The 17,843-nt window shown below is 36.4% G+C and overlaps 1 protein-coding gene across 1 annotated transcript in view; it reads left to right on the top strand.

Moving 5' to 3' along the window:
- Window positions 1-17,843, top strand: part of PTPRZ1 (protein tyrosine phosphatase receptor type Z1) — a 163,886-nt gene that overhangs the window by 46,968 nt on the left and 99,075 nt on the right. Inside the window, exon 2 of the mRNA XM_059932670.1 lies at window positions 6,061-6,126. Within this exon, the coding sequence (XP_059788653.1) occupies window positions 6,061-6,126 (66 nt within the window). The remainder of the gene's footprint in view (window positions 1-6,060; window positions 6,127-17,843) is intronic.

The following is a 17,843-nucleotide window of genomic DNA, read 5'->3' as shown; positions in this document are numbered from 1 at the left end:
TGAATGACAGGAAAATGCACAGATAAAACCTGCCATGTATGATACTATGATATGATAGACTCTATACTATACTCATAGGCAGATTTCATTTTACTTGGAAAGTTTGCCTCAGTTGGCTAATCAAGGTTTTGGTTTAGATCACTTGGGTCATAAACTCAGCTTTCTTATCAAACAAAGATATTTACAATAGAGTATCTGAAGAAATAAAGGACTTCTGTAGCCAGATGATGTGTTCACAGGTGTTCATTAATCAAAAGCTGATTCTCTCCTTAAAGGAACTCATTTCTGATTTTATTTTTTTCTTCTCTGAGAGGGGACTGCTATTATTTTGTTTTCAGTAATTGATAGTTATGACTACTGTAACCATCAACCTTTTTTATCACTGCCACTTCAGCCTTATGCATGTCTGACTGTCAAATGATTTAGGGGATGGTAATAATCACTCTGATAATACTAGTCTGTTTCCAGGGTTTTCCAGGTTCTTCTCTAAGTGGTCACCAGCCACTTACCTTTCTTCTCTCACTCCCCGCCACCTCTTTCACTTCAATTAGAAATATTTGTTTGTTTGTGGGTTTATTTATTTACTATTTTTCTTTAAAATATGCTCAGTATACAAAATGTATTCAACAATTTTTCAGTCAGCTCAGCAGATTATCTCTTTTCCGCTTTTAAAAGAAATCTAGATAAGAGGAGAGAATAGGATGAAAACAAAAAGTGAAAATTGATGTGACCCTTGTATCATGGAGAGCCATAACCAAGTCCCTAGTAAATCCCTAGTGACCTACACAGACCCTATAGGAGAGCCCAACTGGCTTCCCAATTCTTTGGTTCCATGATTTGCCCAATGCCCTTCCTCTACCTGAGACATTTTAGACCTTCTCCCCAAGTCTTCCCTCAATCAAAGTCTATACTCAAAGACTTTAAAGATTCATCTATAATTCTATTCCTTCTTCTCTGCCTTTCCAGATTTCTTCCATCAACTGACTTCCTTTTCCCCTCCTCTGAATTTCCTTAGTGATATTTTTAAAGGATGTGAAATATGCAAGTATCATTTATCTTGGAAAAGTCTACTTTGAGAAATCTAGTTTTAGGATCCCAGTCTTCTAATTTTTAACTGTGGCTATTTTCTACCTGAAGTTTCTTTTTCTGAGGACCACTCTATTTCTTCTCTGTCATATATTTGGCCTCTTAATAGCATTAAAATATGTGTGTGTGTGTGTGTGTGTGTGTGTGTGTGTGTATTTTGTCAGAGCACTGCTGCTAGATTATATGGTAGAATACAGGTGATGAATTGTTGATCAACATAAAGCAGAGACTTTCTTTAGGCATTTAGGGCAAAATCAGAGGCATTTGTATAATTCAAAATATTTATAATGATATTTTTAGTGGAAAATGAGCAACATGATTTTTTTTTTTTTGGTTTAAAAAGCATGAGCAAAAAATGCTAAATTTATCTACATCATCCATGTGGTGGTTATCAAAACTTTGGTTTCCATTTGAGTGTAAAGAAAAATAAAGGAATATGTGGCATATACATGTTTGCAAATAAGTAGGTGCTCAAGGTAAGTACAGGATGGAATAGATTGAAACAGAGACATTTAAGGTTACCTAAAATAGTATAAACCAAATTTCTCTCAACTTTGGTAGCCACTTCATGAAGAATAATTTTTCAGGACAAATTTTAGAGTTACCTTTTAAAAAGGTATACTGATGTATATGTTCTTATTGTGTATCATGTGTACAATTCATTCCTGAAATTTATTTCTTAGTTTTATCCCTACAAAACACTCACACCAAAGCAGACCTGGAAGATACTTTTGAACAGAGAGAAACAAAATATAAAAACTAAAGAAACTAAAATACACAGAAACAAAAAAATTCTATATTTCATTATTTTAATTGATTTTAAAATGTGTAAGCACTTTGATAGATTCTACTTTATATAGGATTTACTGGTTTTCAAAGTATATAATGCAACAAAAAAAGCGAACCTAGATTCTTTTTTTCTTGTTCATTGGAGCTATCACATCTCATCTATCAGATCTCTAAGTAGAATTTTAAAAGTGGGGTACTCTCTCACGCCCAAGGACTATGAAATTAGCATATGAATGTGTAACGGATTATTTGAAGTAATAATTAAGGGAACAATACAAAAAGGAACTGAAGAGAGCTACCAACACCTGGGAATCTTGTATTGAAAAAAGCTTTCTTAACGTAAGTAATTAAAAACCAAGCACAAATGCTGATTGTGTAACAATAAAGCCCTACAAGGAGAGCTAAATCTGCTGATATTTTGCTGTCATCCTTTAGCCTGAATCATTAAAACAAGAGCTTACTGTTTTATCTGTTTCAACAGAATACTTGTTCAATGTAAGTTTTGTGTGGTATTTGATCTTCTGAAATCATCAAAATGCACTTATGTGACAAAAATGTCTTTACATTTTAAAAATATTTATATTCAAAACATAAAAGATGACAAAAAATCTTTTCCCTGTGGTCAGTGCAAAGTTTCAGAGGAAAATTCCAACTGATGTTCAGGTCAGATTAGGTATACAGTCAATTCTCTATAATTTTTTTTTTTTTTTGATGTGGACCATTTTTAAAATCTGTGTTGAATTTGTTACACTATTCCTTCCGTTTTTCTTATGTTTTGGTTTTTTGGCCCCATGGCATGTGGGATATTAGCTCTCCGACCAGAGATCGAACCCTCACCCCCTGCATTGGAAAGTGAAATCTTAATCACTAGACCCCAGGGAAGTCCCAATTCTCTATAATTTATTTGTCTAAGTAATTCCTGCTGGTAAAGTTCAACCCCAGTGTATTGTTTTGTTTTATTTTGTTTCTCTTGAAGAGGTTCCTACTCAGGCAGAGCACTTAAGAGAGTAACCAATAGCTCAGGATTGTTAGGAATCCTTGATATTGTGGAAGACTTAGTGAGTACGAGGCAGAAACCATGGATTATTGATTCCGTTTTTGTCACTTTCTGCCTGTACAAACCACTTACATTTCCTTGGGAAAAATTACCTTATCTCTAAAACAAGAATTGTTTTTTTGTAGTCTGTTAAAGTCTGGATCAAATGACCTTTGAGGCCCTAATTGTATATATTCCTTGATCATGAAAAAACACTTGTCCCCAGAATTTAACCTTAAATGACTACCATTTTATGGTACAACTCTATTTAAAAAATAAATTATGAATGACTACCATTTTATGGTACAACTCTATTTAAAAAATAAATTATGAATGACTACCATTTTATGGTACAACTCTATTTAAAAAATAAATTATGAATGACTACCATTTTATGGTACAACTCTATTTAAAAAATAAATTATGAACCTAATGATTATTTTTTAAGTAGAAAAGCAAATATATGCATGAATATTCAAAGCAGCATTATTCATGATAGCCCCAAAGAGGATACAACCCAACTATCCCTCAGTTGATGAATGGTTAAAAGAAATGTGGCATAGCCAGCGTCAAAACAAAAATTACAGCATACAAAATTAAACAGGCAAGGAAAACTTTCTTCATGGCTATTGCAGTAGGGGAGAGAAGGCAGAATCAAGTCTGAGCTCAACTCTGATGAGGCAGAGGGGGTAAGGTTTTTTACGAGCTAGGTTGAACCCCAGTGTAAAAGTAATGCAGGACATGAGAGGAAGTCATAGGCCATCTGCATTTGCTAATTGTCTCTATTCAAAGGAAAAATAAGCTCATATCATTATGACAGGAGGTAGTTTTTGCAACTTGGAGCAAGACGCCTCTCTGGAAGTTAGGCTCCTACCCTCCCACAGAAAATGGGAGATAAGGGTGCTTATTTCCTTCAATGGTTACATTTCAGAGAGACAATTCCCATATTCTTGAGAAGTACAGTCCTAGTTGTAAAATTGGCATGTGGCTAATAAAAAAGATTTACATCTTAAAGGAATAGAGAGAAAATTTATAAGTTTTCTAAACTGAATGCTGGAAGAAAAGGGAGGTCAAGAGCCTAGAGCTAGGAAGTAGTCTGTCTAAAGTTTAGTCAAGCTGAGGGGAACTTTAAGGCCATCTTGGTCACCGTACAATAGAGTACTATTAGACAATAAAAAGGAATGAAGTACTGATATATCCTACAACATGGAAACGTTAATTATGCAAAGTTAAAGAAGCCAGTCACAAAAGGCCATGTATTGTGTGATCCTGTTTTTAAAAATATCTAGAATATCCAAATCTATAAAGTAGTTTAGTGAAGGTAGTGATGAGGTAGGGGGTGGCAGCTAAAGGGTATGGGGTTTCTTTTTGGGATAATGAAGATGTTCTAAAATTGTTTGTAGTGATGATTGCACAACTCTGTGACTATACTAAATGCCATTAAATTTCATGGGTGAATTGTAAGATGTGTAAATCACATTTCAGTAAAGCTATTATAAAAACAAATATTTGTTGAAATGTGCTCCACGGCCAGTAGAATATTTACCTATATTTATGGGTAATGAAATTTTTAAAACAATTTTTTTTGTTTTCTCCAAGCTAGGTTTTGGTTTTGAATAATCTGTGGATTCAGAATGTGTATTTCTGGAAGCTGGCCTGCTTTTAAGTTTTTATAAAATATTTTAGTATGTATTACCATGTTCTACTAATCAGATTGTATATAACATGGGAGAGAAAAATAATTTCTGAAATGTCCTTGAGGTATTTGCCTCCTTGAAATTGGGAGCTGTCAATAAAGAAAAACACACCTGTGTAGAGGGAATAAGAGGAAATAGAGTCTGTCTTCCCAGCTGATGAGAAAGATCTATCTATCTATCTATCTATCTATCTATCTATCTATCTATCTATATAATATGTATATATGTATATGGTATAGTATGGTATAAATACATCCTCACATTCAAATGAGAGCTATATTGACAGAACCCCAATTTATGAATAAGTAATGTTCTACACGCTCATTTGTAAACTAGCTATTTGTAGCCTTTTCTTCTCTTTCTTTTTTCTTTTTTTTTTTGGCCACGTCATGCAGCTTGCAGGATCTCAGTTCCCAAGCAGGCACTGAACTCGGGCCACAGCAGTGAAAGCCGGGATTTCTAACCACTAGGAAACCAGGGAACTCCTGTAGCCTTTTCTACAGAAATAGTTTTGTCAACACTGATCAGGTTCCAAACCTAGTTCACAAAGATTTATTTTGCCCACAGTGTAGCTGAAATGGGGTACGAGGGTTAACACAGGCTGGGATAAAGGGGACAATAGCACGATGGCACGGGAAGGAGGAGGACGAATCATAACATACCTGCTTCTTGGGTACAGGAATGACCCCAGCCAAAATTTTGAATTGTGTGGAGTGAGACTTTGCCTTCCATCCATTTTCTTTTCTGTACCCCTTGTCCCATGTTCAAGATGTAGAGCCTCTATCTCTAGGTCATGAGGCATCCACTGCTTTTATGGTACTCCAAGCTTCCCACTGTATTACCTCATCAGGCATCTCTGTTCCTCCAAGACACAAATTCACCTACACCGTCTAACACAACCTTTCTCCCAGCCAACATACACACACACATTTAAATTTCCATTTCTTCAAGGCAGCTAATTTTGTTTTGCATTGTAGGGAAGTAAATTTTGAAAACGTGGTAACCTCTGGATCTCCTAGAAGCATTTACAGATAAAACTTGGGTTGTAACCTTAAAAGATCTCTAATCTATAGGATTTCAAGTATTCAACTTAGGGAATGGTAAGAAAAGTTCGAAGATAGGACAAGCTGTCCTTTCTGACCCCAGTCTCACTTTGGAATGAAAACCTCTGGGTTGCTCCTGCTTTTCACAGAATATTTTCTTCGTCTCTGTCTGAACTTTAGCAGTTTTTAAATGTGCCCTGCTAAAACTCACACTAATTACCAGAGCATGGACAGTGGAGTCTATAATGGTGGCAGTTGGAATTGGGAGGAGACACTGGGAAGGTGACATAGAAGAGAGTAATCAAGGACCATTTATGGTATGAATGATGCTTTGGGCATCTTATATTTTTTTAAGTTTGCACACATATATTTTTCTATGCATTGATCAATTGGTTTTTCTTGGTTGTAGATTGGGTTTATGGATACTACAGACAACAGAGAAAACTTGTTGAAGAGATTGGCTGGTCCTATACAGGTAAATATATTAGAATATAATGAAATTCAGTGGAAAATTTTATTGTTTTTGTATCTGTTTTTATATGTAAAAGAAAACTTTGTAGCTCCACACATCATTTTAACTAAGCTACATGGGTATGCAATTAATCACTAAAAATATATCATATGCAAAGTGATTTCTAGTGATTTTCCATTAGCAAGTTGGTAGTGTAGAGTATATTGATCTCAGACAGAGCTAGATTTGAATCTCAGATCCACACTAGCTATGTCTCCTAGGGAAAAATGCATAACCTAATTGAGGTTCAGTTTTTTCATCTGAGAAATGGAGGGTTTTTCTGAGCATTAAATGAGATAAATGGAGTTGGCACAGAGACTCCTTGTAAATAGAAAATTCTCAATAAATGTTATGATCACAGTTGTTGTTATGATCAATATTAACAAATATTGACGGGAATCTTGCTTTCAAAAGTGGTTTCCTTTTGAATTACTGTGCTGAGTTAATTGGAATCAGGGTCTAACGTGATTTTGTATGATTACCAGACGTGGCTTTGAGCATCATGTGTAGCTGAAGTTGGCTTAAAATAGTTACATCCAGAAATCCTGATCAGAAACGTTAGGAAAGAAGAGAAGCTCTAGGCCTGATCAGATGAGCCTGGATGGAACCTAGAGGGAACATGACATGCCTCATGACCATCTGAGATAAAGCTGAGTAGTAGAGTTGGGTACTCATTAGAAATAAGATTGGGTTGATAAGTCGGGATCAAATTAAAAGGGCTTCAACAAGAGCCTAGCCAATTTGGACTTTATTTTATAGATGAAGGGCAGAAGCATGATGAATTTTGTAGCAAGGCATGCATTTTCTTTCTTTCTTTTTTTTTTTTTTTTTTAAATTATTATTTATTTATTTATTTATGGCTGTGTTGGGTCTTCGTTTCTGTGCAAGGGCTTTCCTTAGTTGCGGCAAGCGGGGGCCACTCCTCATCGCGGTGCATGGGCCTCTCACTATCGCAGCCTCTCTTGTTGCAGAGCACAGGCTCCAGACGCGCAGGCTCAGTTGTTGTGGCTCACGGGCCCAGTCGCTCCGCGGCATGTGGGATCCTCCCAGACCAGGGCTCGAACCCGTGTCCCCTGCATTGGCAGGCAGACCCTCAACCAGTGCGCCACCAAGGAGGCCCTTTCTTTCTTTTTTTATCCTTACTTTAGAAGTAGAAACTTAAAAAAAAAAAAATTCAAACACAAAGAAGAACATAAAAATCACTTTTTACTCCCACCAGTTACATCCACTAGAAAATTTGGTATATTCTTTTCAGGCCAGTTTTTATTATATTATGTTTATATATTTTTTACATAGAGTTTTGCATCCAGTTTATTCTGGAAATTAGTTTTGAGCAGTGACAATTCCTGTTGATCCTGGTACTTAATAGTCCATTGAATAAATGTTTCATTTTTAATCATCCAATTCAAGCTATTCACTGTTTAAAGAAATGGTGGCAAATAGATGAATAGATATGTCTATATTTTTATCATTTTTTATTAGAGAATCCTTGATATACCATTATTGAGTAGAAGAAAATAAATGCTTTCAAAATTATTGATACACATGACCTAATTGCTTTCTAGAGAACATATATATGCTTACATATAGTATAAGTAAGTGACTACCCCGCTGAATAAACCAGGATTTAATGACTGTCATTTTGAAAATCTTCACCAATTTGACATGTTTAAAAAATGACATTTTGTTTTAATTTGTTCTGTTTGATTACTGTTGAAGTCAGGATTTTAATTTTTATTAGTCATTTGTATCACCTTTTCTATGAAATAAGTTAAATTAGAACATGGAAAATCATCAAGATATCCATCAAAGCAGGAAAAATTGAACAAATTAAGGCATATCTAGCCTGTGGATTACTGTGCAGATGGACATGTGGTTGTTCTGTATGATATTGTATAGAAAGACTTGCTCTTAATTTACCCATTTATAATTATGACCTATATATCTAACGAATTCTGCCTTATTATTTTTAATTTTTTTAATCTTGAGAAATATATAAAAACAAAGATTCTCCATAACTCTAGTCCATTTTTAATTATTTAAAGTAATTATTCTTTTTTAAAAATTTTGTTTATGTTTTGCTCTTATGTACTTAATGTAATGAACATCCTCAAATTCTATTTACTTGAGCAATTTTTTTTCAGAAAAAAATGGACTTTAACAAAAAGAGAGTTGTTGGATCAAAGTGCCTACTGTTTTTAATATTAATATATATGGTCAAATAAATATGGTCAAATTTTAGAAAATTGTGTTAATTTATCCATTTCCCCACATTTTTACTCACACTAATTTTAAAAATCTGATCAACTTGTTTGACAAAAAGTAAAATTCCATTTTTAATTTGCTTTTATCTAATTACTTAATTTCTTAAATTACCCCAAATAACAGGGTTTAGGTTAGGATTTTGGGAGGACGTATGGTAAATAAGTACTACCTGAAGTAATGGTTAAGTGAATAAGAATGGTACACCTGAGTAAGGACTATAAAAAAATGAACAATCCATTTATTTACCCTAAACAATTTCACTTTTGTTTTCAGTAAAAGTGTGTGTTACATTCTACTTGAATAAATTTGTGTCTTAGTTTCTCTGGATTTAATTCCAGGTGCTGGACCAATTTTTCTCTATTATATACATAACTCATACAACGTAAGGATTTTAAACTAAGTTATTTTGAGTAAAAGGTATCTTTTAAGTATTTTTATATTATATTTAAGGTATTTTTTAAGTATTTAAGGATGTAAACATAAGAGAAAAAATACTTTCCTTTAGTCTGACCTTATTAAAATAATACTAGAGCTATAAATATTAACAATAAAACAATCCTTAAACAAGAACAAAGAAATAATATATAACTGTTGTAGAAAACTTAATACATAAAGATGTTCATAGAATAAAAATCACCTGGTTTAGTTTTGTTAACATCTACCTTCCTAGTTTGAGGCGGAACTAAAAGCAGGTTATTTTACTTTAAACTGATGAACTTTTAAACAGAGAACTCATATATTTACAAATGAAAAACAAGCTTTAATTCATCCTCCATTCTCCCTAAACCTAGAATCAGAAAATGGAGGACCTGTAGCCTAGGGAGAGAGAGGGTTACATTTCTCATCACCCCAAGCAAGGGCAGGTGTATGAGGGGTAATGCTGCCTGTTTCCAGCAGCCTGAGGTCCTTGAGGTTCCTGAAGGTGCCTCCTCAGGGCAGGAGAAGACAAGAAGATGGCAGTTTTACCAGTAGCTTCTGGCAAATACCACCATGCATATATTGTTATCTTAGGAGGCAGCCACAGAGCTCTTCCTTTTAATGGGCTAATTGCATGTAGACTTGGCACCTGAAGAGTGGCCAGGCTTTCATGAATGGATCTATGCATAAACAATGCACAGTTCTTTGTTTTATAATCCAGTTGCATCATCCTGGTCATAACTTAAGGCCTATTGGCTTTAGCTCCTTTAAGAGACAGTCTGGTGATCAAAGGGATAGATTCATTAAAAAGTGTCATTTGCTATGGGAGGAGGGGTGGTAGGTCTCAAAAGGGAATGTTCCAGAGTTGAGGTTGAGGGTGGAAGCTTACCAGAGGATCCTAGGAAGAGATTAGAAAGAGTTTCAGCTGAGGACATTTTATAGCTGCTTAGCTCAAGCTGAGTGTGGATTGATTATTTTGTCTGAATTCCTAGAGCGTCAAAAAGAAAACAAACTAAAGCCTTTATCTAAATAAACATATCTCTCCCAAGCAAATCACACCAAAGCCAAGCATTTTAAATGTGGATTATTCACTATTAAGTATATTACCTCAAATGTAGATAAAGGTTGGTAGTCTTTTCAATTTCTATGATTATTATTCCACCTGGAAAATGAAAAACTATATGTGCTAACTGTGTAAAATTTCAGGATAAATTAATTTTAAGATTCTTAAATTTAAGTAATTGATGAATGGCTGAAGTAAATTGGTTTTGACCACACATAGTCCTAGTTTTGTTCACAGCAGCTTATCTTGTTGAGCTACTTGTCAGATTAGCTGCAATCTCAGAAGAAAAGACCTACCCTTGAATGTTTGTATATATAGAATTCTATTCATAAAAATTACTAAGAACATCATAACATCTGTCTGTAAGAGAGCTCATTGCTTCACCATAAGCCATTTAAAAATATCATATGGCACATCAAACATGATTTAAATGGAATCATTTAAGCTAAGGTTGTTTAAGAAAGATTACACAATTGTAATATGTGAAGAAACAATAAAAATCCCTGTTGGCTACCAAATGGATGGAGAAATAGAGGGTGGAAGGGGAGGAGAAGGTATTACTCTTTCAGCTGTGTTTTTTTTTAACATAGGTCATAAACAACTTTTCTATTCAGGATATATTCTATAATTATGTTGAGAAATGGCAGGGTTGGTAAATATAGTCACCAGTCCCATTTTTAAAGTTATTACAAGAAGGTGAGCAAAGTTCGTTTGTCACTCTGCAATGAAAGAATGAATTGTAAATCTGGGAATGTCAGCACTAAAATCCAGTTCTTTCCTTAGTAACTTCATTTCATGTAAGGGTTTCATAAAGGTTTCTTCTGAAGGTTTCACATGTTTCTTTCTGCTAACCTTAAATTTTTTATAACAATGCCTGAACAAAGAAAATTCAATGAAAAAAAAAAAAAACTAAGTCATTTGGTCTTTTTTTTTTTTTTTTAATATCATGAACACATAGCCCATAATGATCACATGAGATTAAGATCTTCCTTCTGTTTGAGTTGTTAGACCTTTTCACCTTCAAGCAATGATGAGATCATCAGAAATGAATGGACTTTCACTGCTCCGTTCCTAGAAGTAGTCACTATTGAAATGTAGTCTTTATTTCCTGGAAATTAAAAAAAAATATTCTGTTGGTTCTTTTTCACCATACCTTAAGACAACTTGAAATTGAAAATTTTGTATTGATATATTCTCAAGTGTTCTTAAACCCAGACACCTTTAAAATTTTAGTTAAAGGGTTGCATTGGGTACAAGTTAGGCCACACGGGAGTCACAATTAGACACTTGACTGAATACCTCGGAAGGAGGAAGTCTCTGAATGCTGAATTGATTTCTGCTTCCTTAAATAGAGTATCCTTCCTGTCTAAACAGTATTTCCAACACATATATAGACTAGAAGATGCTACTTATGGAAAACAAAAGAACCATAATATAAGGTTGTGTATTGTCTGGTTTGATGTTTGGCATTTATTTTTGGACCATAGTTAGGTTTAGTAATTTTACTTCTCTTAACCTAGGAGAAAGTAGGCCAAAGGTAACTCAGAAAGAAAATTTAAATCTACCTTGAATAATGACTGATTTCTGGCTCATCCAGCCCTCTCTTTACATCTAGAATCTGAAAACATTTTTAACATATTATGTTTTCCTCTGAATCATCACTCCTTATCTTAAACAGACTGTTCATTTCTCATTTCCAACTTGAGTGAAAAGGCAAGTTCTAGAACTCCATGTATAGAATTACCTCATTTTTGTAAAATATTATATGTTTATATGGGCATAGAAGAGAGGCCTGGAAAGATACACACCACCCTGTTGTCAGTGGTTACCCCTGAAGAACGGGACTATGGAGGGCCATAGGAGGCAGGAGACTATCACGTCTTATTGTATGCTATTCGTATTTCGCTAGTTTTTTAAACACCTATATTGAAACAAAAGGTTTTCAACTTGCTTCTCTTAGTTTTAGCTAAGAAGGACAAGGTAGTTGGAAAAGGACCACAGCTTTGCATTTTCACCAGTCAGAATGTAGGGTCCCTGCTAAGCTGCAGTGAGAGGATGCCACAGACATCTAATCAGAGCACGAGGGCATGTAGAGTCAGGCTGTCTGGTCATCACTAACATTCAGACTGACCAGGCTGTTTAACTGCTCTGTATTTCAGTTTTCTTTCAGTAAATAGTTTTTAACAATGCCCTACCTGATTGTGCATGAATCAAATCAGTGTTCCACATTGTTGTAGGAAATCTCTTTGAGCAGTTATGCTACAAATCCAAGTGATTATTATGACAGTGTCTTAACTTGAGCCCAAACAGATTAAACAAGTCGGGGTGTATCTGATAATCTCACAAGAGGATTAGAAGGGTTTGTTTAAATGCATATTATAGACAGGTATTTCCTGTCATTGTACATTTTTAAAAGTTTAGCTAAAATGTATGACTGAGCAGACTTTCCCTATGTTAAATGTGATGAGTAGAGCATGCCTCATTGTAAAGGCTGAATAGGTTCAGTTAAATAATCTAAAACTTAGAATTTATTTTTCTGCAACTATCACTTTAGTATAGAACTGAAAAAATAAAGGTGTGGCTACAGATTAGCATTACAATTAAATAATCATTGCTGAATGTATCTAAGAGTAAAACAATATGCCTGTAGTATTCCCCTGTGAGTAAAGTTAAAATTGCACAGATTCTCTAGGCCAGCCTCATAACCACCCCTGCTGACTATACTTGGTAGTCTTGAATGGATTGGACAAGTCCCTTAGCAGCTCAAGATGAGAACATCTGGCTGTTTCTCCTTCTGTTTGTGCTCAAATGTCTGGGCTTAGTGGCTGGGTGTACTGTTCTCCCTCCCTTTTCTGGACCTCCTTTATCTCACTTTCTGTGTTTACTCTGAAGTGCCCTGGTTCATAAAATTCATCTTTCAGCAAAAAAAAAAAAAAAAAAAAAAAAAAAAGCACCGAGAGAGAATATTACATGATTAATTAAAAAAAAAAAATCTAAGATCAGACTACAGTTTGTGTAATCACACAGAATTCATGTAAATATTTTCAACATTTAGGCAAAATACCATTGCAATTATTTTAAGTTGACCTATGTCACCTTCTTATTTTATGAATCAGTAAAGGCTGAGTGCAAGGCTTATTTACCTAGTTTCCTGTTTTCTGTGTGGTAACTCTGACTCTTTAAACCGAGGATTTTCAAAGAGCAAAAAGATGAAGAATATGTAAATGACTCATTTCTTCTATTCAGAAAGATTTCTTATTAACTGAAGCAGAGAATTATTGATACAAAAAATTATTTTGAAATAAATTCAGATATGTTTAGGACTGATTTTCTTCCCCTTTATCCATTGAATGTATATTGAATGTATATGGCTATCTCTCTATCCTGCTACCTATGAGTACAGGTCTCTGTTATAACCATGTAGTATGTTTTGTTCAGGTAAGAGATGCTTTGGGCCAGAGCTAGGACTTTTCTTGGCTGGAATGCAGAGGATCTTAGAGGTTCTTTGTGGCTTCTGGCAAACCAGCCTCCAAAATGTTATAGACTGTGCAGGGACCATCTTAACTATCGCAGAATATTCTGGGACACTTAACAGCTGCCCAGATTCATTCCTCAAACTGTATATGCCTAGGGTTCCATGGGGAGGGAAGCGAACTTCAACCCTATTTAGAGGTAGATTCAGAGTAGTATCTAATAACCTAGGGAGGTGGGCTTGAAGAAAGCCAGGACTGAGAGAGGCAGTCGGGAGCCCCTGAGAAATAATTAGCGTGACTGAGGAAGAAACCTGGCAGCAGAGGTTGAGTGCAGAGTGGAGCCTGGCGTCAGTGGGACCAGCTTCCAGGTTCCCTGTGATGCTCCCGCCTGTTGGCGGGGCTGCTCCCCACCCAGAGGCCCCCTCACTCTTAAATGCCTGTATGCCCTGTCCTGGAAACAAAGAGCTCAAGCAACTCCACTGTGGGCTCCTTCTCAAAGAGCCCGAAATGAGAAGACCACCCTGGGGGTTCCCAGGCAGAGTCACAGGCAAGCCAGCCCAAGTGCAGGCGTCCAGTCCCATCCAGCAGCTGCCCATAGCCAGGGAGGTGATTGACAGTCTCTAGGAAGGAGCGGCAACCTTGAACTTAAAATCAGATTCTTGTCTACCTAGGCTAAACTTTAGTCCCTTAGAAGACGCTCTCCAGCTCTAATTTAACAGATTAATTTTATTTTTTTTATTTTTTTTAATTTTTGGCTGTGTTGGGTCTCCGTTTCTGTGCGAGGGCTTTCTCTAGTTGCGCCGAGCGGGGGCCACTCTTCATCGCGGTGCGCGGGCCTCTCACCATCGCGGCCTCTCTTGTTGCGGAGCACAGGCTCCAGACGCGCAGGCTCAGTAGTTGTGGCTCATGGGCCTAGTTGCTCTGCGGCATGTGGGATCCTCCCAGACCAGGGATGGAACCCGTGTCCCCTGCATTGGCAGGCAGATTCTCAACCACTGCGCCACGAGGGAAGCCCCAGATTAATTTTTGATGACAACTTTTTGAGAAAGAGGAGACCGTACCCGGGCTGAGGAGACCATGTGATAAGACTGTAGATGCCTTTCTGATCATTTCTCTGCTCCTGTCATTTCTCCCAGTGACAAAGTCAGTGAGCCATTATCTTGATGAGTATCAAGAGTAACGATCTTGATACTTGGTATATGTTTTCCCCCAAAATGAAAATCACTTATTTCTCATTATAAAAATAACACACGTTCATTTAAGAAAACTCATATATATATGATTTATATGTAAGTGCAGATTTATTTATGTATAAATATATAAATGTATTGATGTTTATGAATATAAGTATGTATAAGCACAATATAAATATAATATAAATGTATTGTATTTATAAATATTTACCTATAAATATATTTACATAAATATCTTAAATATATATGTAAAATTTAAATAAATTTATATAGAAATGTATATGATAGCTGGAATTCATAGAAAATAGCTATAAATCTTAAAGAATTGCAGAACAAGAAAAGCTGTATTTTATAGCCCTTTGCCACCTGGAAATTGAAACAATAGCAGAGCCACCCAGAATCAGCGTCAAAGCACATTCAAAAGTTGGCACATGCCGAACTGGATTATCTCTAAGCTACTAACGGCTAATCTAGCTTTTTTACATGTGTGTTTCCTTTCATAATTCATGAGTATCTCTATGAAGTAAGAGCTGCTTGCAGCACTTTTTTCATAAATAACATAGAGTTTTCTTTTCTAAAACCCCCAAAGTTGCACCCATGCCTATAGCGCCCCATATATCCTTGAGGAGATTCTGAGGTTCAGTTAATCTGTGTTAGAATGTGAAGGAGTTGACTTCTTATCACTTCTTGACTTGCCTTCTACCTGGATGTTATTATATACTCCTCGACAAAGTGAAATTTAAAGTTTTGAGATCATTAGTTTAATGAACCAGTACTTACTGGATGTATAACATGAGCCAGACACTTTCCCAGGTTCCGGGGATGCAGAAGCAATCACATGCCAACGACAGATTACAAAATGTGACAAATGCCCCAGTAGTAGACTGTGGTGACACAGGTCTGTGGCCCCTACGTAGCTTAAGGGGTTCAGGGGAGGCTCCCGAGAGCGAGAGAAAGGGACTTTAAATGGAGATAAAGCATAAGTAGGAGCTAACTAAGCCAACATGGGTGAAAGATTGTTCCAGGCAAAGAGAGTGGCCATGCTAAGCTGTGGGTGAAAGAGAAATCGAAATTGCTATGCCCCAGCCTCTCTAGTACTCTTCCTCTCTGGACAGAAAACTAGGAATGTGATGAGAACATTCTTAGGGCCCCATGAATTAATTCTGGTTTAACTGCTATCCTATCCAAAATTCTAGATAATAAAATTTATAGCATACTTGATTGATTGGCAATAACTTAAATTTTTAGTTATTGACCTATTTGTACTAAGGGATGTTAGGCATGATTTTTCATCACTGTTTTAGTTAGTAAACTAAGGGAACTGGAACTAGTGAAAGACACCAAAAGAGGGGGATGTTAGGAAGGCAGGGGGAGGGAGAGGGTTTTACAGAATCCAAACGAGAGAGGGTGTCAAGGAGACGGGACTAACCATGTCGCATGACTTCACAGGGAGTGCAAGCTGAGATAAAGATGATGAACTTCATCATAGTCTAAGGAAGCAGGTTTTAGTGGGGTTTCCTTTGCTATTTTGTCTGATAAGTAACAGGGTCTGGGGTCAGACTATCTAACTGCCTAGCTTCAGCGTGGGCTTCATAGGCTCTGCCTCTTTTATTTCCTCATCTGTCAAAAGAGCTAATAATGGTACCTACCTCAAAGGGCGCAGCAATGATTAAATGAGTCAGTATATTCATAGCACTTAGAACAGTGCCCAGTACATATAAAGTGCTCAATAAAGGTATTAAAGTCAGATCCATTTTCCGTAATACTCAGGACTTGTTTTGTACCAGGTTAATATCCATCACACTGTTCTCTTTCCAAAGTACAGATGTGATTATATTATTCTCCTGTTTGAATCCCTTCAGTTGCTCCCCATCACTTACAAAATGAAAAATGGACTCTTTAGTGTGGCATAGAGTGACTTTCGTGATTCGTTTCAGCCCACCTATCCTGTTCCGCCCCCCATAATTATCTTTCCCCCTGCCTTCTGCTGTGCCAGCATTTTCAAAAGCAGGTCTCTCTGATCCTAATCATTCTTCACTGTTTTGCCAGAATTCCAAACCTCTGCGCCTCCTTTAAGAAGTGAGGCCTTCCTGATTCCTGCTGCCCCCAGGCCAGTGCAGATCCCTCACATTCCTCCCGTGTCCCTGTGCCCTCCTCTTTGTTGCACATAACACAAGGACGTGGCAGGTCCCGTGTTTTATTCATCTTTCCTTTCGCATAGTGTGGCACATGGTATGTACCCTGCAAGTATTTATGCCATGAATGAATAAAGCTGAGACATGATAGTGTTTTCATTTTACAAATGGAGAAAGAGAGATGAAGTCACTTGCCCAGAGTCACAAGCTGAGCAGCAGACTGGAAACTTGAACCTGGGTCTTGACTCCCAGGGCTCTTCCTGAGACTCCTTATGGCCACATCTCAGTCATTTGTTTCAGTGATGTGGGTTACAACACAAAGCTGTTAGATTTTTTAATTATCGTGTAGATATAAAAAATGCTGGTTCCAAAGCCATCGTGTTTGGTATGGTCTTTTTGCTTTATGCATGTGTCTTTTTATTGAAAAGTGGAATTGTGGGTGCCTTTTATTTTCATCTCTGCTTGTCCATATCTTCTAGCTTGTCTACACTAGATATATATTTGTTTTATAACCAAACGGGGCTTAAACATCTATTTAATATAATATAAATTTATTTAAATTAATTTTTATTCTATGTGTGATTAACGAGTTGTTTTGCGTCACAGAAAGTCTTCTGCTTCTGCGTATTTCCTCACTTCATATAATCTAATGGTTTATATATCTGAGGGCCTTGTATCTGGGTCTCTTCCTACTTGGCTGTAGCAGGTGAACTTCTTTACTGATCAATAAAGTTGAAAATACTATAGTAGTCATCTATATCCTTAAAGAGTAGGTACTAAATTGTAATTAGTGTGGAAATGGATATTGTTCTCTTAGAAAGATGGCCATAACATGATACACTTGCATTTCACCCAGACTCGATCTAGCCAGGATTCCATTGAGCGCACTTAAAGTCTCACACAACTTGATTTTGTTCTCTCTTGTAGTGCAGTATGTTCCCTCTGCATTCGTTTCACAATCGGGATCGTTATCCTAGCTCAGTGAGAATCAATTTCCCATAGTTGACTGTCTGAATCACTGCCAGCTCAGTCACATTTTCTACATCATTTACCAGAAAGTATAGTTTTTTAAAAAGTCAGAACAATTATGCAGGGAACCTGTAGCCTTGATATGCTCTCAGAATGTGCTTCAGAG

The sequence above is a fragment of the Balaenoptera ricei genome, chromosome 9, assembly GCF_028023285.1.
Source record: "Balaenoptera ricei isolate mBalRic1 chromosome 9, mBalRic1.hap2, whole genome shotgun sequence".
Classification (NCBI taxonomy): Eukaryota; Metazoa; Chordata; class Mammalia; order Artiodactyla; family Balaenopteridae; genus Balaenoptera; species Balaenoptera ricei.
This window is presented reverse-complemented; position numbering and strand designations above follow the sequence as displayed.